Raw genomic sequence first — 20,859 nt, 5'->3', positions numbered from 1 at the left:
ATGTTTCTGCTCAAACAACCCTGTCAGTGCACTCCCATTCGACAGCCTGGAAGCAGCGTCGCATTGAGCCCGCGATAATAATTGGGTGCCTAGAGAGCCCTAAGCTTGTGAACTCCGCCATGCAGCGCGACGCTGTTGGCGCCCTGACTCGTTGCGTTTTAGCCCTTCCTTTACTCTGTATCTCCTCGGGAGTCAGGTGTCCGGTCATTGGGCATTATTGCTTATTACTCGAGGGTTTGTACATCTGCACTATTCTTAGCGTGGGCTCCGTTGCATAATCGGAAATACAGCCAGGCGCAGTCGGAAATATCGGCAGTGCAGTCGCAGGCTTTTGCTTTCTACTTAAATATCTTGTCCACGTACGTACTAGTCCAGAGAATTAGTAGCAGTTCGTAAGCGCTCTTACGAATGCGCCGGAGACTCGGTGGTGGTACATATATTGCTGCTGCATCTCTTCAGCAACTTCATTTATCACCCTTACCCAGAAATATATCCTTAACGAGTTACGGCCTTTGCCATTCACGTTTCCTTCCATTCATGATTATTTCCACTCATGTTACTCTGATATAAAACACCCAAATGCCCTCCCTATCCACCTTCCTCCACCACCTCCTCTACACAACCGGCCTCCTAGAGCCTCCCCTCCCCCCAGCGCCCCAAACCCCCCAACAACCAACCTACGCAATCGCCCACCGCGTCCTCCGCCCCTCAGCCGTAACAGCCGCGCTCTCACACGGCGCCAACGCCCTCGAAGTCGACCTCACAGCGTGGGACTCAGGCTGGTGGGCCGACCACACCGGCTCCGCCGACAGCGCCGGCGCAACAGCCCACGAGCTCTTCAGCTTCATAGCCAACGAGCGCGCACACGGGCAGAACATCATCTTCGTATGGCTAGACATCAAGAACCCAGATTACTGCGACGGCGAAGAAGATGAAGAAAGCGAGTGCTCGATTGAGGCGCTGCGGGATCTCGTGCGGGACACGCTTGAACCCGTGGGTGTGAGGGCGCTGTACGGGTTCTACCAGACGGAGGACAGTAGGGGGTTTGAAGTGATGAGCGAGACGCTGAATGACAACGAGGCGATTTGCTTGAGCGGGGACGCGGGCGAGGTTATGCTGCTTTACCAGGAGTTTACTTCGGATTTAAGTGTAGGGCCTGCGCAGAGGGTGATGGATTATGGGTGGCCGCAGTTGGAGTATGAGTTTGGGAACTGTCATGAGCTGGAGTATTATACCTGCTCGGGGCTGAGGCATGGTCGTGATGCGAGGAATCAGGGCCAGCTGGGGCTGGTGATGGGGTGGACGAGTACGGCGGGGGATAAGGAGAGGGTGGACATGATGCTGGGCTGGGCTGGGGTGGATGGGATCATCTATGGGTTCCAGGAGGAGGATTATGCGGATGCGGATGTGCCTAGGGAGGCGTTGCATGATATCACGTCTTTTGTCGAGGCTCATGGGGAGGATAGGCGTATGGCTACTGTGGATGATAGTCCTTGGTAGTTGGATGTCATTACTTTACCTATATACCTAGACACCTATATACTTATATACCCTAGATTCAGCTATATTCAGCTACAGTTTGATTGCATTAACGTTACTATTCACAGTAAACCTGCTTCATCCGATTCTCTCCGATTGTTCAGCATGAATCGATGTTATCATCTCAGTCCCCAGCGGTCCGACCCGACATGCTGAACCGGTGGAGCCAACTCTTCTCCAAAAAGTAAAGCACCAACCTGATCGGCATGATTCTGCTTGGCGAGAGATCAGGTACTGGCCTTATACTCTGCAATCTGCATTAATCCTGGCTGTGCCGAGGGATCCGATCGGCAGTGCAAAGTCGCCTAGGCATTCGCAGACTCGGCGCAGAACATGACTTCAAAAAGTGCACGGAATCTCTCCGATAGAGCTGTGACACTGTGGGCCTGCAGTTGACTGGGCAACTTAAACACCGCTAGGCGTTAGGGGTTCTTGGATTCTGGGCAGTGTTTATGGCGGAGTTTATAAGCAAGGCATTAGGGCTTGGCCAGCTGCCCAAGGTCCTTGACGGAATCCTTGAAGAAAGAGAAATAATGATACCTCTGGTGCTTTATTGCTTTATAGAGCTGCAGTTATAAATATTACGACCTTTCCACTGCTTTCATCTTCAGTTGTGCCTACCTCGTTGACAGTAACGTAACTCTCATTGCCATTCATTCATGCTTCATAGCCGAGCATTGGCATTGCTGCAGCCAAGGATACCCCTCTGACAACCATGTCAGGAATGTTGGAGGCTAAGCGATCTTGCTTGTTGGGCTGTTGCCCTTCGCTCGATTGCTCGGCAGACCTGCTGTTCATATAAACAGGCAGAAGAGATTTATGGACCGGAGTATCTAGATCTAAATCTGGCATCCCGGACAAAGCCTCATCTACAGGTACTTGGAGTCCCCACTTTGGTACCAAAATATGGCCTCAGTTCTAGCAAGTCGTAGATGGGATATAAATCGCTTGGTATATGTGAGCAGTCGTGATGGCCTCTTAAACAGGAATTTTGATCCCTGTTCTTGGTAGAGGGCTGCCGTGGGGTTGATCCCGGCCAATGAGTCTTCTGTTGAGATGAATGGTATTAAGCTGTGTCCACGACTGTAGAGGCGCAGTGGTAGTAATACTGCATGCTGTTTCAGGGAGCGACGGCGATCGTGTTCGAATACTTACCAATCTTATATACCGTTCATAAGTGCATAAAATAAGTACATCCGCAGCAATGTGAACCGGGATATCGACCGGTCTAGACCGTTAACAGAGTATACAGAAATAAAACACCAGTTATCTGTTCCTGGGACTTGGAACTTACAGCCGTGAAATAATATCTACATCACAATGAAGACAGTTGCCACTGCCACATGAATCATGCGGCAATAATAATATTCAGTGCCCGATCGCGCATTGTGTAACTGTGATTGAGATCTCGATCTGACCTGGCGATGACTTCATGATGAACTCAACCACGGAAGCCACTCATTTCCGTCCGATGCTCTCTCGCATATCGGATCCCCAGTTGTCCGAGCCCGGACGGGTTCGAGTGTTATGCCCGTTTTATGATTGCGATCGAGTCAGTCTCGGAGTTAGGACAATGTCGTTGATATCATAGTGAATATAATATATCAAGCTTATCCTCATAGCAACAACAACCATAACCCTTCCTCATGCTTTCCACATAGCAACTACTTTCAAATCAATAGCCATGGAACAAAGTTCCTATCGTGATCCATTCAGGAACTCCAGCTCTGGCCAACACCCATCTCCACCATCACCTTCCCCTCCGGAGTCCGCAGGGACATCAGAAACCGCATCGATCCCATCCACCAACTCCAACTCCAACAACTCGCCCAGCGAAAAGTTCGCACCTATCCGAACAAACGAGTCTCGTCGCAATGACTCCAGCTCCGCAACTCCAACTCCAAACCTCACCCGCCAAAGCACAGCGGCCGGCCGCCCACTCACCCAGAATGAGATCTCAAGCGCCCTAGCACACCGCACCACCAGCTCCACGTATAAAGAGTCGGCCGACGACACAGACCAGATTGTGCGCTTGGTCTCGCGCATGTTCGGACACGAACGGAAGGCCAACTCGGACGAGGAGCAGACGCGCCATGTCGGTGTTGTGTGGAAGAATCTGACCGTGAAGGGCGTGGGGCTTGGGGCGGCGCTGCAGCCGACGAATTCGGATATCTTCTTGGGACTGCCTAGGTTGATGAGGAGGGTATTTACGAAGGGGAGGAAGGGGGGTGGTGGTGGTGCACCGTTGAGGACGATTTTGGATGATTTCACGGTATTTCTTCTTTTTACTTCTGTATAGTAGTGCGCTAACGGGATGGCGAAGGGATGCGTGAGACCCGGAGAGATGCTTCTGGTTCTGGGAAGACCAGGCTCAGGATGCTCGACGTTTCTGAAAACGATTGGGAATCAGAGATCGGGATATAAAAGTGTCGAGGGGGATATCTTCTATGGTGGCACAGACGCAGATACCATGGAAGACAAATACCGCTCAGAGGGTAAGCCCATCCCATAGACCACATTTAGAAAAACACCATACTAACCAAGCAGTCCTCTACAACCCAGAGGAAGACCTGCACTACGCAACCCTCACCGTCCGACAAACCCTGATGTTCGCCCTCAAAACCCGCACCCCTGACCAGGCCTCGCGTCTACCAGGCGAAAGCCGCAAGGAGTACCAAGAGACCTTCCTATCCACAATCGCCAAACTGTTCTGGATCGAGCACTGCCTCGGGACAAAAGTCGGCGGCGAGATCGTGCGCGGCGTCTCGGGCGGCGAGAAGAAGCGCGTGTCCATCGGCGAAGCACTCGTCACAAAGGCGAGCACGCAGTGCTGGGACAACTCGACCAAGGGCCTTGATGCGAGTACGGCCTCTGAGTACGTGCAGAGTCTGCGGAGCTTGACGAACATGGCGCATGCGTCGACGCTGGTGGCGTTGTACCAGGCGTCGGAGAATCTGTACAGGCAGTTCGATAAGGTCGTGCTGATTGAGGACGGGAGGTGTGCGTATTTTGGCCGCGCGGAGGATGCAAGGGCTTACTTCGAGGGACTGGGCTTTGAGTGTCCGCCTCGATGGACGACGCCGGATTTTCTGACGTCTGTGAGTGATCCCAATGCGCGGAGGGTGAAGAAGGGCTGGGAAGACCGCATCCCTCGCTCTGCGGAGGACTTTCAGCAGGCGTACCGCGGTAGCCCGGATTTTAAGCAGAACCTGCGGGATATAGAGGACTTTGAGAAGGAGGTCAAGTCCCAGGAGGCTGAACGAGAGGAAGCTCGAAGGAGGGCGCCCAAGAAGAACTACACCGTCCCCTTCTACAAGCAAGTCCTTATCCTCACGGAGCGACAGTTTATGATCATGTACGGTGACAGGCAGACCCTTATTGGGAAGTGGGGGATCCTCACGTTCCAGGCCCTCATTATCGGGAGTCTGTTCTATAATCTGCCGCAGACGAGGTGAGTGAATCCGTATCAGATCTAGGGTAGGGCTAAGATGTATACAGCGCTGGTGTCTTCACTCGAGGGGGCGCCATGTTCTTCGTCCTTCTCTTCAACGCTCTACTCGCTCTTGCTGAACTCACTGACGTCTTCACGCATCGTCCGGTCATGTTGAAGCATAAAAGCTTGTAAGTTTTCGACGATACAGGCACTCACTTGTTTCCATGCTAATAGACAGCTCGTTCTACCGCCCGTCTGCCTACGCCGTGGCCCAAGTAGTGTGCGACGTCCCTATGATCTTCGTCCAGGTCACCTTGTTCGAGCTGATAGTATACTTGTACGTTGCCCAGTATCATAGTCGACACTAGCTAACTTCACCAGCATGGCAAACCTGCAGAGAACGCCGTCTCAATTCTTCATCAACTTCCTCTTCATCTTCATCCTCACAATGACCATGTACTCTTTCTTCAGAACAATCGGAGCCCTCAGTGCCTCTCTCGACGTCGGTACGTTTCCTTTACTACAAAAATCTTGGCTTCATTAAACTTGCTAACAACCATAGCAACACGTCTAACCGGCGTCGCCATTCAAGCCCTAGTCGTCTACACCGGCTACCTAATCCCCCCCTGGAAAATGCACCCGTGGCTAAAATGGCTCATCTGGATAAACCCCGTCCAATACGCCTTCGAGGGCATAATGGCAAACGAATTCTACAACCTCGATATCCAATGCGTCCCGCCTAGCATCGTCCCCGACGGACCCGGCGCACAGCCGGGACACCAAACCTGTGCTATCCAGGGAAGTACACCGGACCAGCTGACCGTGCAGGGGGCGGACTATATCCAGACGGCGTATACGTATAGCCGCTCGCATCTGTGGCGCAACTTTGGGATTATCATCGCGTGGTTTGTGTTCTTTGTTGTCACGACGATGATTGGGAATGAGCTGCAGAAGCCGAATAAGGGCGGGAGTGCGGTGACGGTGTTTAAGAGGGGTGAGGCGCCAAGGGCTATTGAGAGGGCTGTTGAGCATAAGGATAAGGAGGTGCCTAATGGTGATGTTGAGTCTGGGAACAGTAACGGTAACGGCAACGGCAGTTCTGGGATGACTATGGAGGAGGATATAGAGGGGAACGAGACCGAGAAAGGTAATAACACCAAGGTTGAGGGTATTGCGCGCAGCACGTCTGTCTTCACGTTCCAGAATGTCAACTATACGATTCCGGTCAGTGGTGGGAAGAAGAGGCTTTTGAGGGACGTCCAGGGCTATGTCCGTCCTGGTCGACTTACAGCGCTGGTGGGAGCATCAGGAGCTGGGTGAGTGCCACCTCTTATCCTTATTATACTATCTCAATTGCAAATATTGAAACTAACTATCACAGCAAAACAACCCTTCTCAATGCACTGGCCCAGCGACTAGACTTTGGCGTGGTCACGGGCGACTTCCTGGTCGACGGCAAGTAAGTAGCCCTAACTCATCATACTCCTACCAGTACTTACAAGCAAGACCACTGCCGCGAAGCTTCCAAAGAGCAACAGGCTTCGCCGAACAGCAAGACATCCACGAGCCAACTGCCACAGTCCGTGAATCCCTGCGCTTTTCGGCCCTGCTGCGGCAGCCGAAAGAAGTCCCGACCCAGGAGAAGTACGACTACTGCGAGAAGATCATCGACCTCCTGGAAATGAGGCCCATCGCAGGCGCAACGGTAGGATCAGGCGGCGTAGGTCTAAACCAGGAGCAGCGCAAGAGACTTACTATTGCGGTTGAGCTGGCGAGTAAGCCGTCTTTACTGCTGTTCCTGGATGAGCCTACTTCGGGGCTGGATTCTCTTGCGGCTTTTAATAGTAAGTGGGAACTTCGATTTGGCTTGGGTGATTCGAGGTTTAATGATGATAGTTGTTCGTTTTCTTCGTCGACTGGCAGATGCCGGGCAGGCAATCCTGTGCACCATCCATCAGCCGTCCGCTGTGCTGTTCGAGATGTTCGATGATTTGATTCTGCTCCAGAGTGGTGGTAGGACTGTCTATAATGGTGAGCTGGGAACCGATTCTTCCAAGCTCATTCAGTATTTCGAGCAGAATGGGGGCAAGAAGTGTCCTGAAGATGCCAATCCTGCAGAGGTACGCACCATAGCCATCAAGCCATTTACCTAGCTGACAGTGTCAAGTACATGCTCGAGGTTATCGGCGCCGGGAATCCAGAGTATAGAGGCCAGGACTGGGGCGACGTCTGGGCCAACTCGCAGAACTGCAAGCAACTCTCCAACGAAATCGACCACACCATCGAGTCTCGCCGCAACAACGAGAAAGAGCAAAACAAGGATGACGACCGAGAGTACGCGATGCCAATATGGACGCAGATAGTGGCTGTCACGAAGCGGTCGTTTGTCGCGTACTGGCGGACGCCTGAATACAACATTGTATGCCTTTCCTGTCCTATATACCTCCACGATGATATTGGCGACTAACAAGATATGATAGGGCAAATTCGCCCTACACATCTTCACCGGTCTGTTCAACACCTTTACCTTCTGGCACCTGGGCAACAGCTACATCGACATGCAGTCCCGGCTCTTCTCCGTCTTCATGACCCTCACCATCTGTCCGCCACTCATCCAACAACTGCAGCCTCGCTATCTACATTTCCGGGCCCTGTACGAGTCCCGCGAAGCAAACTCAAAGATCTACCACTGGACTGCATTCGTGACCTCTGCTATCCTACCTGAATTGCCCTACTCCATAATCGCGGGCTCCATATACTTCAACTGCTGGTCCGTTCTTCAACCTCTTTTAATTAAACCTCCCTACTACCGTATACTACCGTATACTAACAAATAATAATACACACAGGTACTGGGGCATCTGGTTCCCCCGCGACAGCTTCAGCTCCGGCTTCGTCTGGATGCTCCTCATGCTCTTCGAGCTCTTCTACGTTGGCTTCGGACAATTCATCGCCGCCATGTCCCCAAACGAACTCCTCGCCTCCCTCCTCGTCCCCTGCTTCTTCACATTCATCGTCGCCTTCTGCGGCGTCGTCGTGCCCTACATGGCCCTGCCCACCTTCTGGCGCTCGTGGATGTACTGGCTCACCCCCTTCCACTACCTGCTCGAGGGGTTCCTGGGCGTTGTTGTCCATGACATCCCCATGGAGTGCGTCCAGCGCGAGGAGAGCTTCTTCTCCATTCCGCCGGGCTTTGGGACTTGTCAGGAATATGCGGGGGCATTTGTTGATGCTGCGACGGGGTATGTCAGGGATGCTGGGGGTGGGATGTGTGCGTATTGCCAGTTTAGGAATGGGGACCAGTTTGTACGTCTTTCCCCCCTTCTTCTTCATTACATCTTACATCTTAACCCTATATATAACGAGAATGGCTTGCTAATATGTTTCTGGCAGGCCACAAACTTCAACGTCTACTACAGTAACAAGTGGCGCGACTATGGGATTTTCTGGGCATTCGTGGCGTTTAATTTCGCGGCGGTGTTTTTCTTCTCGTGGCTGTATTTGCATGGCGTTAATGATGCGAAGAGGTGGGTTAGTGCGCGAAGGACGAGGAAGAGTGTGAAGAGTTGATTTGAACGTGTGTTTTTTGACACTGGATACCATAGCTTGGGTAGGAAATTGATTGTGTGGTAGGTTGTGATAACTGAGATGGATTATAATCGGCTAGCTAGTACGGACTACATGTTTATTATATACAAGGAATGAGTTTGGTTCCAAGCGGTTATGAAAGAACGGTCGTAGTTACTACCACAGACAGATTTGTCAATGTCAGCCAGTTGAAGATGGAGACGCCGGGGGAGGATTTGAAAGCGTCGAGTGCCCGAGATGCTGCGGCTGCGGCTGCGGCTGTGGCTGCGGATTCGGATCCGCATTCCAGGTAGACGAGACAGGGCCACCCTGCGTTGCTGAGCCTGCAGATGGCTCATTGGGCGCATTGGCATGGCGGCCGTTCATGAGACGCTGGCGTTTAGCCTGCGGGCCCGAGTTCGGGCTCTCGTGTGACGTATATGGCGAGGAGGGATGCTGGCCCGGCGAAGGTCCGGCGCTGGGACTGTGTGTAGATGCCGGGGGTGGCTGCATGGTTCTTGGTCTGGCGTCCGCGCTGTTGGCGCTGACAGGCTCGTCTGGTAGAGGGCTGGCGGCGGTGCCCACTCGGCCGATAGTCCGGTCGTGCATGACCACCCGCTTCCACTTTGCAACCATATTTTCGTAGTCCCAACGCGCAGAGCTCGGGCTGACCTGGCTCTCCTTGGCGTCGAGCTCACGGGCGGCATCGCGCGGCAGGGGCAGTGTCTCCGGGGGGAAGAGGGCGAACTCTCGCGGCCACTGACACGAGCCTAGTTTCTCAACTTGGGATCGCAGCTGGTTGGCCTCTTGTTGGACGCGAGCAAGCTGGTCGTCGACGGACTTGCGCTTCTCGGATTCACGCGCGAATGCGCGCATAATCTCAAGTTGCCAGGCTTCTCTCCGCGACTCATGTGGGAGCGACACCCAATGTTTGAACGCGAGCTCGAGATGCCGCAAACTCAATTCCTCGTGCTGCTGCGCGTTTCTCTGGATTGTTCCCGGATCCATCCCGAGGCTGGACTTTCCAGGCAGCGAGCTGTTGGCCGACTCGGCGGACAGCTGATCGCGCTGCCACTGCTCAATTTTCGAACGGATGGCATCGCTTACCATTGCATGATGATCCGGCCCCGGAGGATCAATCGGAAAGGAGGCGGCCGATGGGAACGGATTAGGTGCGAACAGCGTCGGAGGCGGGGGTAGTAATTGTAGGCAGAGGGAAGGGAACGTCTGGACCTGAATATCGAATTCAAAGGGTGAAATACGCGGTCGCGTTCTCGAGCTAGAAGGCAAGCAGATTAGATAAAATCAATATGAAGCAAGAAATGAAACGTACGTCGCAGCTTTGATGTTATCCAAGACCTCGCGCAGGGCCAGCTCCAGTGCCCTCACGGTATCCGGGCTACTAGCATGAGAGCCCCGATTCCCGAGATCCGTGGCAGCTAAAGATCCGAGACGGGATTGAGAAGCCGCGAAGCGAGATGCTGCAGAATCTTGTGACTGGCTCGGGTTGGGGATGTCGTTGATCACACCGGTCGCATGCCACGTTGGCGTGTTGAACATCATCCGGATGGGACCCTTGCCCCCGGCTTCCCCAGCCTGGTGTGAATCCAACGATCCCTTCGCCAAACCCCGCTCAGGAGTATCCCGCTTGCCAGTCGAAGTCCGCGCTTGTCGCCGGGTGATTCCACTGCGAATGCGCCGGATCTCCTCGACATCGTGGATACCGTCGGGCTTCTTCTTGAAGAGGAATTGATCGAGGTGTCGGCCAAGGGAGGATGAGGTAAATGCCTGGTTGCAGTATTGGCATTTTCGGTCCTTCTGGGACTGCTGGTTTTTCGACGAGTTAGCGAGGCTTTGGTTTTCTTCGCCGGGGCCAGAGTCCCCAGGAGACTCGGCTGGGCGAGTCGACGCGCCGTCTTCCATGGTAGCACAAGGGCGCGAGGCTTCTGGTGGCCACAAAGGGGCGGTCGCGGTGGAACTTTAACGAAGACGCGTGAGCGTGAAACAACAAAGACAGCGTTAGGTCAATTCTGCAGGTGGGCGACGATGCATGAGGGCGTGGGTGAGACTGGCTGAGCCGGACCAGGGCCGCCCAACAGGAGGACGACGAGAAAAAAGGAAAGCTGAAAAGAGGGAGAATGCAATGGACAATCCGAAACAAAGGAAGTCTAGCGTGTGAAGGAGCCGACAAAGGGACAGTTGGGAGAGAAAAGGAGAGGCGAGAGGCGGAGGAAGACAAAGGCTGAAGATGAAGTTGAAGGCGACACGAGAATCTTGAACGATGATCGCCGCCAAGCTTTTCGGTCCCCAGGCGCGATCTCTACAAACACTAACAGGCTGCTGGAGGCTGCATTTATTGTCCGCATTACTTCATGTATATTTACATCTATGTCCAATCACGCCTTGACAACGGCTCCAACGTACTCTGCCAACACAAGCATCTTCTCCTCCTGCAGTCGCCGCCCGAACAGCTGGACCCCAGCCGGCGCGTCATGATACACATCCGCATCGTCTAATCCCATCAGCGCCGCAGCATTAGAAATGGACAGGTGTACTTACAGCCATTGTACAGCTTCTCGTCAACCTCACTCAAAAACTCCCGGGGCTGCGCTACATCGACATTCTTATCCGCATGCGTGACCGGGATCGCTACACTGGTGTAATCCAGCAAGTTGAGAAACGAGGTATATCCAACATAGTCATAGCGACCCGGTATCACTGCTGCATGGGGCGCAACGGGACAAATCACGGCGTCAACTGGCCTCCCCGTACCAGTGGATTGAGATGTGGAGTTCCAGTAGTCCATGTACTGTTTCTGGTACTCGCGCTTTGCGACGTTGATTCCAGCAACCTCTTGCGCTGTCTTTTGGGGAAGTCCGGTGGACAGTATGACTTGCGGTGCGGTTTTCTCCCCAGCGAGGCCGAGGTGATACTCGGCATCTGCGCCCCCGTCCATACTATAAGCGGCACCCTGGGGTTGTTAGCAACATTGTACGCCGAGTTCAGGTTGTTTTGAGCGACATACTGCAAGCTCATCGGCTGTTATGTGCGAAGGAGGGGTCCATTCGATGACCTAAATCATCCATCAGATCTGCCTTTGAAGAGCACATGTTAATTCTTCTTACTGTATGACCGAGTTGCTTCAACTTCCGTTCAACAATCTGTAAAGCTCTCGCAATTGGAGGATGAGGCTTAGCAACCCCAGTATCCTTCATTATCGCAAACGCAAGCTTGGAAGGATCTTTCGCAGACTGTTCCACTAATCGCCGTGTGTCCAGTTCAATTTCACTCCTCCAGGGTAGCTCAAGCACGAGCGGATCATAAAGCCACGGCTGTTGCCCAAGAACGGCCTTGAAAAGGAACTGCAGCGAGCGCGCTGTACCAGCGAGCGGCCCAATGACCGATAAGATGGAATTCTGGCCGTCCATCGAATTGGCAGCGCCTTCGTACGGCATACGCCCTGAAGAAGGCCGAATCCCATACAACCCGTTGAATGCTGCAGGTGCGCGCACACTCCCACCAATGTCAGTACCAAATCCGCCAGGCGATCCTTTGAGGGCGATTAGTGCTCCCTCGCCACCTGAACTACCGCCGCTGGAGAGAAGTCTGTTCTTCGGGTTTGTTGTGTAAGTAATAATATTGTTGACTGTTTCTCCGCACATCAGCGTCGCGGGGACGCTGGTCTTGCAGTATAAAACAGCCCCAAGGGTGCGGAGTTCACGAACGAGTTCGCTTTCGAATACTCGATTCCTAGGGTCGCCTTTCAGCCCCTGGAACGTGCCGATCCAGCCAACGTAGCCCATTGTAGTTTCTACATCCTTCACGTGGAATTGGTCTTTCAAACTAACCGGGACGCCATGCAGAGGCCCAATAGGCTTTTTGTGCTCTGCGAAATAGGCATCCAATCGCTTTGCGTCCTCGATAGCAGCATCGAAGAATATTTCGTGCAGACAATTCACCTACACTATCATCAGTCATTGTCGTTGAAGATCGAAAGACAAACATACAAGCTGGTGAGCGAGGGCTGCTCGATGGCAGAACGCCTCAGTCACTTCAACGGCCGACCATTCTCCGGTAGTCGTTCTGTCAGCGATACTATACGCGTCGAGCTCCGTGATCTCGACTTCTCGAGGGGTGAGGAATTGCTGGATATACGCTCCTGTCACGTTCCGCAGCGCTGCGGCAGCGGGAATTGGCTCCTGGATCCTCCACTTAGAAGGAATTGCGTCGAGAATCGACTGGCGCTTAGCGTCTGCCAGGGGTTTCCAGGGTGTGACCGTCATGTTGAAGGTAGACTAAGAGTTACTGGGACTTGAAATTGAAAAGGGTTTCCTTGTTTAGCCCCATGCGGCGGCCTCGGTTATCAATATATATCACCTCTTATCCGGCTATTACCCTCCATCCACCGATGAGCTAGACTATTTCTCAAAAAGGCAGGTCGATAACCTTAGGATTTTGCAAGCACATAGGTACTCCGGGAAGTAACCGGAGGAACTGCGAGTGGCGCAGGCATAATGGCACGTTGTTTCGGGGCGTCCAGGCCTTGGTTGCGGGGTGGATGGTGGAACCACGCTATCATGGCTGATCAATCTGGCAGCCCAAGCTTCAGAGAGTGACACATGTTGATTGACGATTTCCAGAGCTGCCAGAATATATTGTCCAATACCAGTCCAATAGTTCTCCCAACACTCTTCCCAGGCAGAAATCGAGAGAAAACAGCACTCTTCTTCCGAGCTCTGTCCGTTATCGCGGGGATTTGTTTGGCAGGCGGAATGTAGGGCGGTCTATAATTCTGCCTTCCGTAAACATATCCCGCCAAAAAAGAACCAAATTTATCCACCAACTCTAGACGACGAGGCACTGTCAGTTCGAGGGGAAATCGTCGGTACCATGAAATAAAATGTCTGATACATACTGAATGACATCTTTGAATGACTATACATTACCAAATATGGCCCGTATTACCAACCTCAATGCCCACGAGGCACCACCGGAGTCTGTACGGCTGCGCTACAAGCAGTATCAGAAAACCTCTCTGTCTGAAATTGACGCCGATGCAAGGATTGTTGACTTGCAATCTTTGGATTCGGACGATCTACCTAGCTGCATGACACTTGTGCGGATGATATCTACCGAAGATCTTCAACCGGCCATTGACAAATTCGCGACTGCAAGCGGACGGACTGAAGAACTTCAGCGAAGCATTCCTGTTTTCACCCACAAATCCGTTACTGGTCAGCAGTGCACTACCCGATGGCTGGAATCCGCTGATGCGTTATAGGTCTTCTCATGGTCCCGTCGCTCTTCCCACCAGCAGTTCAAATAGATCTGCTCAACCGTTTGTTCCACCGGGATCTCTCGAATAGCGCGCACAAGACAAACCTTCATCTCCATTACGATGTCACCTACCCTGTACAATCAGATGGCACTCCTGAATATCATCATACGACTACCCTTGGCAGTTTCGCTTTGAGCGACCAAGCAATGTCTTTCTTTGAGGACGACCAAACTCGAATTCTATCACCCAAGGACCCAGAGGTACACAAACCGCTAAGTGTGCAAAATGTATTGAACAAGAAACTCCGCTGGGCCACTCTCGGTGGGCAGTACGATTGGACTGCCAAGGTTTACCCAGCGGAGCGCCCTCCGCCCTTCCCTGAAGACATTGCGGGGCTTCTGCGAGCGGCCTTCCCAGAAACAGAGCCCGAAGCCGCCATCTTGAATCTGTATTCTCCAGGAAATACCCTTAGCCCTCACCGCGACGTCAGCGAGGAATGCGATGCCGGCCTTATTAGTGTTAGTTTCGGCTGCGACGGCCTTTTCCTCATCAGCCATGACGACAGCATGGGATGTGAGGTTATACGGCTTCGTTCTGGGGATGCGGTGTATATGGATGGGACTTCACGATTCGCTTGGCATGCTGTGCCCAAGATTATGCCTGAAACCTGCCCATCGGGGCTGGAAAACTGGCCTTGCACCCCGGGCGACGAGGAGGCTGCGTCCCGTTTCAAGGCCTGGAAGGGCTGGATGTCGAGTAAACGAGTAAATCTGAATGTCCGACAGATGAAAAGTGGCCAAACTTAGGGGTAAGGATTCCCTTGGCCATGCTCCTTTTGTTTGTGGTCGCTCCTCCAATACTCGGCCGTGCACTTGGCTTTTTCTGTTACTGAACATAACGAGCTGGAGACCTTCTTGGGATGGTCCTTGCTCTTATGTGTTGACCTTTCGGAGACACCGACTGACACTGCGTTAAAACATCTGCCCCATACGATCTCTGTTTGCCGCCCTCAGCTGTTTCAGTAGCTATGGCAGGTCCGACGATCCTTACAAAGGTTCGAGCTTGACAGCTCGGTGGCAGCAACGAGTTCAAGAATATTACGATAACCGACGATCTACAAAATGGTTAATTATGCTTGCCAAATTGCCAAGTTTTTGTGTAGTGAGTATATTAATTGCCCGAATTGCAGGATAATCTTCAGGGGGGCCAGCGCGGGGGAACCTCCATGATTTGCCGCTCGAATTCAACCTGAATACGAATTAGAACCTGTTCCCTTGCTACTTCCGTTCGAGGCAGGAAATTCGGAGATATGGGAGGATTTAGTCTGTTACAGGCGGCTGGCGATACTGCCAAGCCGTGTTTCAGGACTCCTTAATCTCCACACGGCCCTGTCAACATCGGAGATCTTCAACCTTCCGCTGCAGCCTACATCTGGCCGTTGTCAGTGCGGTCGCAAGCTGATTGGTTGTTTTTCTGTCGTGTTTCATGTCTGAAGAGTGAAGAGGCACCGGCAACGTCGGTTAGCCAGTGGTCCCGCCGCGCTACCCAGACCCTGAGATACCGGGAGCACGGCGGCACTGCCAATTGGTCGCTCTTCCCAATACACAAAGACCAGTGTCTCACTTTCGTGATAATAGCCATTTTGCCAAGTTTAGCGTGATTGTTCGAATCCGCACGATACAAAGCCGTTGAAACACCTTGTCCTCTAGGCGTTTTGAATCTATGCTCCGTAGCGGGAGTCATGAGGTTCGCTCCAGCAGTATATAAGCCGATGAACAGGCTACAATGTGGTTAGGATCGCCAGACGCTCATTCAGTTATTACTTTCGACCGTGCCATCCCCTCCTTAAAATGGCACTCTTTCTTTTCTTTTATCTGCTGGCAGTTCTGACCTTGGCTTCTGGAAAGCCAATTTTGATCCCCAGGCAGGCCCCGGGAGCAACGCAGGATGTTGCTCAACCCTCTTTTGACGTTACAATAGAGTCTCTTGGAAACACAACGGTTAGGGCCGAAATCACAAACCTAGGCTCGGAGGGCGTTCGGCTCTCTCAAAGAGGTGGTATCCTTGATCATGTCCCAACAAAGAAGGTCATCGTCCAGGGCGGCGGTTGGTGTCCCCTTCCACTAAACCGATGGAGAATCTTCCTAATATGATAGTAGACTCAGACCCAACATTCATCGGAGCCCATGTCGAATACATACTCGCCCACTTGACTGCCGATGGCTTCGTTGAAGTCGCACCTAACAGCACAGTCGCGTCCACTTTCGACATCGCTGACCTCTACGATCTTACCCCGGGCCAGGAATACACAGCCGTGGCCAAGGGTGCCCTCGAATATACTACACTAGAAAATAAGAACAAATTTAGGACCGCCAAATATACATCCAACAACATTTCGTTCACCGCGCCAGCGGGCCTCACACGTCGCATGGAGCAACGCTCTGTGCTTGAATGCTCAGATGATAACAAAGCTCTAGTACAAGATGCCATCCTTCGAGCTGCTAAAATGGCGACTGCGGCCGCCAAAGACGCACGCACAGGCAGCACTCTCTTTCAAAAGTTCTTCAAAACTACCTCTGAATCAGATATCGAGGAAGTCGCTGGTCGGTTCGAGGCTATTGCCAAGGAAGCAACAACGACAGGTCAACTCACGTACTACTGTGAGCCTACTGCGGATGACTACTGCTCCTCAAACGTTGCGGCCATGACCTATCCCTCTCTTAACAAGGTTGTCAACTGCCCCGGCTACTACACCAGCACCAGGGATTCCAACTACTGTGGATACCTCGACCAAGCTGCTATTACACTTCACGAGTACTCGCACGCGAGTGCCCTGTATAGCCCCGGAACCGAAGATGTCGGCTATGGCTGGGACACTGTCTTGTCTTTGGACACACAGGATTCATTGAACAACGCTGATAACTTTGCTTACTATGCTTCTGGTACGACGCTTCCTTCTGGTATTATACCTGATTTTAACTAACAATACTTGCAGCCGTATACCTACAGTGTGCTGCGGACGACTCCGTTACTATCGGAACGGCACTCAACGTTGATCTTGGCATCAGCATTGGAGGTGACTCGGGCGACTCGGGCGACACCACAGAAACAACGACAACAATAGAACCCACCAATACCCCAGAACCCACCCCTACGGGTACAACGGGAACGGGCGGTGACACTGTTGACAACACTGGCGGCAATGATGGCGGTGATACTGGCACCGGCACCGGCTCAGACTGGCCCTGGGGTGGCGACGGCACAGGCACTAGCACTGGCACTGGAACTGGAACAGCAACTGGAACTGGAACTGGCACCGGCGACTGGGGCAATTGGGGCAACTGGGGCTGGGGCTGGGGCTCAGGTTCGAATTCAGGTTCCGCGTCGGGATCAGCGTCCGACTGGACCAACAATGCCGCACCTAGCTCAACGCCAACTACAGCACCCGTCACCACGACGACGGGCGAAGATCTGTGGAACCTACAGGATCTCATAGATTGGCTTTGGAACCAGTATGGCAGCGGAGGGGGCCAGACCCAGGGACAGGGCAATGTACAAGTGCAGGGACAAACACAGACTCAGGAACAGGGAGGGAATTCAAATTCGAACTCGGGCTCAAACTCAAATCAAGAGACCTCAACCAATGTCGAGACGGCCACGACTACACAGGTTGCGCAGGCAGAAGAGGATTGCGATGAGCAAGTGCAGGAACCAACGCAGACTCAGGGCCAGGGGGGAAATTCGAATCCGAACTCGAATCAAGAGATTCCAGTAACTGTCGAGACGGTGACGGTTACACAAGTTGCACAGGCAGAGGATGATTGCGATGAGCAGTAAGCAGTGGTGCTGTGAGATCAATGCAATCCAATGCCGCGCGTGCTTTGTTCTTACATTACGCCAATGGCCTTTCGGATTACTAGTATCTAGTAGACATATCCAATTCACTTCCTAAAATCTTCTTTCTTCAGCCACTACAAAATCCATTTGCCAAGCGCCTCTCAGAAACTTAGCCACCTCAGACCAGACCAATCTTCTAACCCTAGCTTGGGCAGCTCTTAGGCTGTGAAAACATCAAAATTGACACTCCTCGTAAAGTCTCGACTACTCCTACCAAGCCACGCAGTAAAACTTCCTCCTTCAATCTTCCATCCCTGATTTCCCGAGTCCCAAATGCTCAAATCCCGCCGCTGAATGGGAAACGTAAGCGTCTGCATCTCCCCGGGCTCCAAGTAAACTTTCTGAAACCCTCGCAACTGACGCACTGGTGCCTTCGCAGCCTCCGGGAAGGAAAGGTACAGTTGTGCGACCTCTGCTCCGGCTACATCGCCTGTGTTCGTGATATCGGCAGATAAGGTTAGGATTTCGTCGAATAGATCTGAAGGACCGCCTGGTATTACCGACCCAGTGGCGTATGGATTCACAGAAGAAACCGTATCAGACTCTGAAGTGAGTTGGATGTCCAGGTTGGAGTGGTTGAACGTTGTGTAAGCTGTCCATTATATCAGACACATCCACAACACCTCACGCAAAAAATCAAAGTACTTGGGGGAGGTAGGTAAGACATACAAAGCCCAAACCCAAACTCATACCGCGGCTCAATACCTGCCTGGTCGAAATGGCGATAATCGATGTACAGACCCTCTGTGTAGTCGCATTCACAGCATTCACAGATCTGTCCATTGTAGTCGCTGGCGTTCTTTGCAATAGTATACGACAGTTTCCCTGAGGGATTCGCGTCGCCAAAAAGGATATCCACGATGGCATTGCCGCTTTCCTGGCCCAGGGCACCTGCGTTGAGGACGGCCTAGAAAAGAACAGGTCAATAAACAAACAACTTGAAGTCTTTACATTGAACACGATTGCAGAAGAGAGTCACGCACTGTAACATTCGGATGGTCAATCCAGGCATCAACAAGTCTAACTCCAGCATTATTCATCACCACAATCGTCCTGCTGCAGTAATCAGCGACATCGTTGACGAGCTGGTCTCCAACCAGGTCAGAAAGCGTGCGTCGGTCTGCACCCTCTTTGCCAAAGGCATTGATGAAAACAAGACAGTATTCCGACTCCGAGGCGTACTCGGAAACAGAGACCTCGAAGCTCTGGAAGAAGCCATCACCTGTGGCCGGCGGAGGCGTGACTGTCCAGTTATCTGAAATGATATACCGGTAGTTAAACCCGCGGCCCTCTGCAGCTCTTGCAGTAAGGGCGTCGAGTGGCGAGACAGCATACGGCGCAGGCGAGGCGCTTCCGCCTCCTGTAATGAGGTGCCCATCGTAGGTATCTCCATCGAAAGTAGCAAAGTTCATTTTAGGGCTTGGCCCGGTTGCCAGGTTCGCTGCGTCTTTGCCGAAAATGCCGATGGAGGTTGGGTTGCGGAGTGGAAGTGTTCCGTTTTTGTTCTTTAGCAAGACGATGGATTCTATCCCAGCCCTGCGAATGAAGTGTTTGCTTTCGGGGTCTCTGACGTTGAGGGTCTCTGTGTCTGCCGGCGATGGATACTGCTCTGGGGGTTCAAGGAGGTTAAGCTGCGTCGCTACGATCCGTAAAGCGTGCTCGGCCATGACACTCTCGGGAATATCGCTTTGTTTGATGGCAGCGAGAATCTCGGTGATATTATACCCTGAGTTCCAGTCAAGGCCACCGAGGAGGCCGGCGGTTTTGTTTATGGGCGCAGTGACATCGGGGACGATGAAGCCTGGAAACATAAGCATTTGTACGGTGTCGTTAATAGATAGACTTACCCTGGAAGCCAGTCTCATTCTTCAATACACCGTTCATTATATGGTCATTCTCACAACCAATGACCCCGTTGACTCGGTTCATAACACACATGACGGAGCCCATGCCATTTGCAACGCCGTCAATCCAGGGCCAGAGGTAAAGCTCGTGTAAGGTCCTGTCATCTAGATTGCTAGAGGTTCGCATCAGAGGGTCATCGCTATCGTAGGATGTACGGTTGGTCTCCTGTTCATTGGCTATATCTCTGTCAGTCTGGGCCTGATATCCAACCGGTGACAACAGCCATACCGATATAATGTTTACCGCAAGAAATCACATTCTGCTCCTGAATAGCCTTCACGCCTACTCCAAACCTGATAAAAAGGTTCGTTAGACATAAACTAGCACTAGGCCACTGAAAATTGAGCGGGAGTGAACTTTACATCTTCCCATTGAGGTACGGATCAGAGCCCTAGATTTTAAACCCCGTCAGGTTGAGAAAACTTAGTGTCTAATACAGTGTAACTTACAAGTCCTTCCCAGAGCCTTGATCCGTACGGGCTCCTTCCAAGAGGACCCGTGGACGGACCTAATAGCATATTATAGCCTTTCTCACGAAACTCCACAGCCATCCGCGCATACTGGTCCGCAACTAAAGAGCGGTTCCAGGAACTGCTGATAGTCTGGCCACCAACCCAGCCGGAGACACCTTGTCCGCCGGAGACGCCTGTAGGTCCTAGATGGTTTTGTTGATGTTAGCAGTAGTGGATGAAGTCAGGTACTGTGGACAGGACAGTAGTGCGGGAAGATTAGAATCACTAACCGTCGCTGGGCTCGAACGGCACGAAACCGGGAGCGGTGCCACCCCGGACAGATATGTTGGCCTTTTGTTCGGTCGACCATGTCATGATTTGTTGTTCTGCAGCATCATATGCTTTCTTCCAGTCGCGGAATGGCTGCTGCGCCTGGACATGAATAGACAGAGACAGAAGAGCAGCAGCACTCGCCAAAGCTGAAAGATGGTTGAGATGCATTGTCAGGGATCAGCGAAAGATATATCTCTTCGCAATTCCAGGCTCCCTATAGGATTAACCAAGGTGGCTTCTTGCGCATTTTATACCCTTTCATTCACAATACTGCCCTCGGGTTCTCCGAGTATTGCCCACTTCGGCTGACGAGTTTCGCCAGCAGCTGGATCCTTCCAGTCAAGAGGAAGAGAACGGTCGGGACAGCTTCGCCCGAGATTCTTGGGTATGATATTGGCTTGGCTAAGGCATTTGCCATGGGTGCCGTGTATTGTACGGCCTTACAGTGCATTCTG

At 52.4% G+C, this 20,859-nt stretch overlaps 7 protein-coding genes across 7 annotated transcripts; 4 read left to right on the top strand and 3 right to left on the bottom strand.

The window, feature by feature from the left end:
* Positions 1-579: 579 nt before the first annotated feature.
* ASPSYDRAFT_30874 (uncharacterized protein) lies at positions 580-1,500 on the top strand (the record flags this gene model as incomplete). Its single annotated transcript, XM_040844820.1, has 1 exon — positions 580-1,500. One exon carries the CDS (start codon positions 580-582, stop codon positions 1,498-1,500), a length of 921 nt encoding a protein of 306 aa, XP_040703865.1.
* A 1,723-nt stretch (positions 1,501-3,223) lies between these two features.
* ASPSYDRAFT_88941 (putative ABC transporter) lies at positions 3,224-8,542 on the top strand (the record flags this gene model as incomplete). The annotated part of the gene is made up of 14 exons (XM_040852088.1): positions 3,224-3,811; positions 3,863-4,034; positions 4,087-4,990; positions 5,038-5,160; positions 5,211-5,309; positions 5,354-5,478; positions 5,535-6,288; positions 6,354-6,431; positions 6,479-6,816; positions 6,869-7,092; positions 7,140-7,391; positions 7,453-7,742; positions 7,822-8,278; positions 8,366-8,542. 14 exons carry the CDS (start codon positions 3,224-3,226, stop codon positions 8,540-8,542), a joined length of 4,581 nt encoding a protein of 1,526 aa, XP_040703864.1.
* A 198-nt stretch (positions 8,543-8,740) lies between these two features.
* Positions 8,741-10,462, bottom strand: ASPSYDRAFT_149662 (uncharacterized protein; the record flags this gene model as incomplete). Its single annotated transcript, XM_040841932.1, has 2 exons — positions 8,741-9,818; positions 9,873-10,462. The coding sequence occupies 2 exons, from the start codon at positions 10,460-10,462 to the stop codon at positions 8,741-8,743; spliced, it is 1,668 nt and encodes a 555-aa protein (XP_040703863.1).
* A 411-nt stretch (positions 10,463-10,873) lies between these two features.
* Positions 10,874-13,313, bottom strand: gmdA (putative general amidase GmdA). Its single transcript, XM_040846852.1, has 5 exons — positions 12,547-13,313; positions 11,665-12,498; positions 11,565-11,612; positions 11,099-11,510; positions 10,874-11,051 (listed from the first exon to the last, which is right to left on the bottom strand). The coding sequence occupies exons 1-5, from the start codon at positions 12,820-12,822 to the stop codon at positions 10,936-10,938; spliced, it is 1,686 nt and encodes a 561-aa protein (XP_040703862.1). The 5' UTR covers positions 12,823-13,313; the 3' UTR covers positions 10,874-10,935.
* A 177-nt stretch (positions 13,314-13,490) lies between these two features.
* Positions 13,491-14,623, top strand: alkB (oxidoreductase, 2OG-Fe(II) oxygenase family; the record flags this gene model as incomplete). The annotated part of the gene is made up of 2 exons (XM_040852087.1): positions 13,491-13,773; positions 13,821-14,623. 2 exons carry the CDS (start codon positions 13,491-13,493, stop codon positions 14,621-14,623), a joined length of 1,086 nt encoding a protein of 361 aa, XP_040703861.1.
* Positions 14,624-15,667: 1,044 nt separating this feature from the next.
* Positions 15,668-17,654, top strand: ASPSYDRAFT_57523 (uncharacterized protein; the record flags this gene model as incomplete). Its single annotated transcript, XM_040849381.1, has 3 exons — positions 15,668-15,923; positions 15,977-16,759; positions 16,813-17,654. The coding sequence occupies 3 exons, from the start codon at positions 15,668-15,670 to the stop codon at positions 17,652-17,654; spliced, it is 1,881 nt and encodes a 626-aa protein (XP_040703860.1).
* On the bottom strand, positions 17,593-20,761 carry ASPSYDRAFT_920065 (uncharacterized protein). Its single transcript, XM_040852586.1, has 8 exons — positions 20,362-20,761; positions 20,069-20,274; positions 19,982-20,010; positions 19,848-19,912; positions 19,562-19,795; positions 18,698-19,515; positions 18,384-18,621; positions 17,593-18,306 (listed from the first exon to the last, which is right to left on the bottom strand). The coding sequence occupies exons 1-8, from the start codon at positions 20,570-20,572 to the stop codon at positions 17,873-17,875; spliced, it is 2,235 nt and encodes a 744-aa protein (XP_040703859.1). The 5' UTR covers positions 20,573-20,761; the 3' UTR covers positions 17,593-17,872.
* Positions 20,762-20,859: the final 98 nt, after the last annotated feature.

The sequence above is a fragment of the Aspergillus sydowii genome, assembly GCF_001890705.1.
Source record: "Aspergillus sydowii CBS 593.65 unplaced genomic scaffold ASPSYscaffold_4, whole genome shotgun sequence".
Lineage (NCBI taxonomy): Eukaryota > Fungi > Ascomycota > Eurotiomycetes > Eurotiales > Aspergillaceae > Aspergillus > Aspergillus sydowii.
The sequence above is the reverse complement of the archived record's forward strand: the minus strand, read 5'-3'. Positions and strand labels throughout refer to the sequence as shown.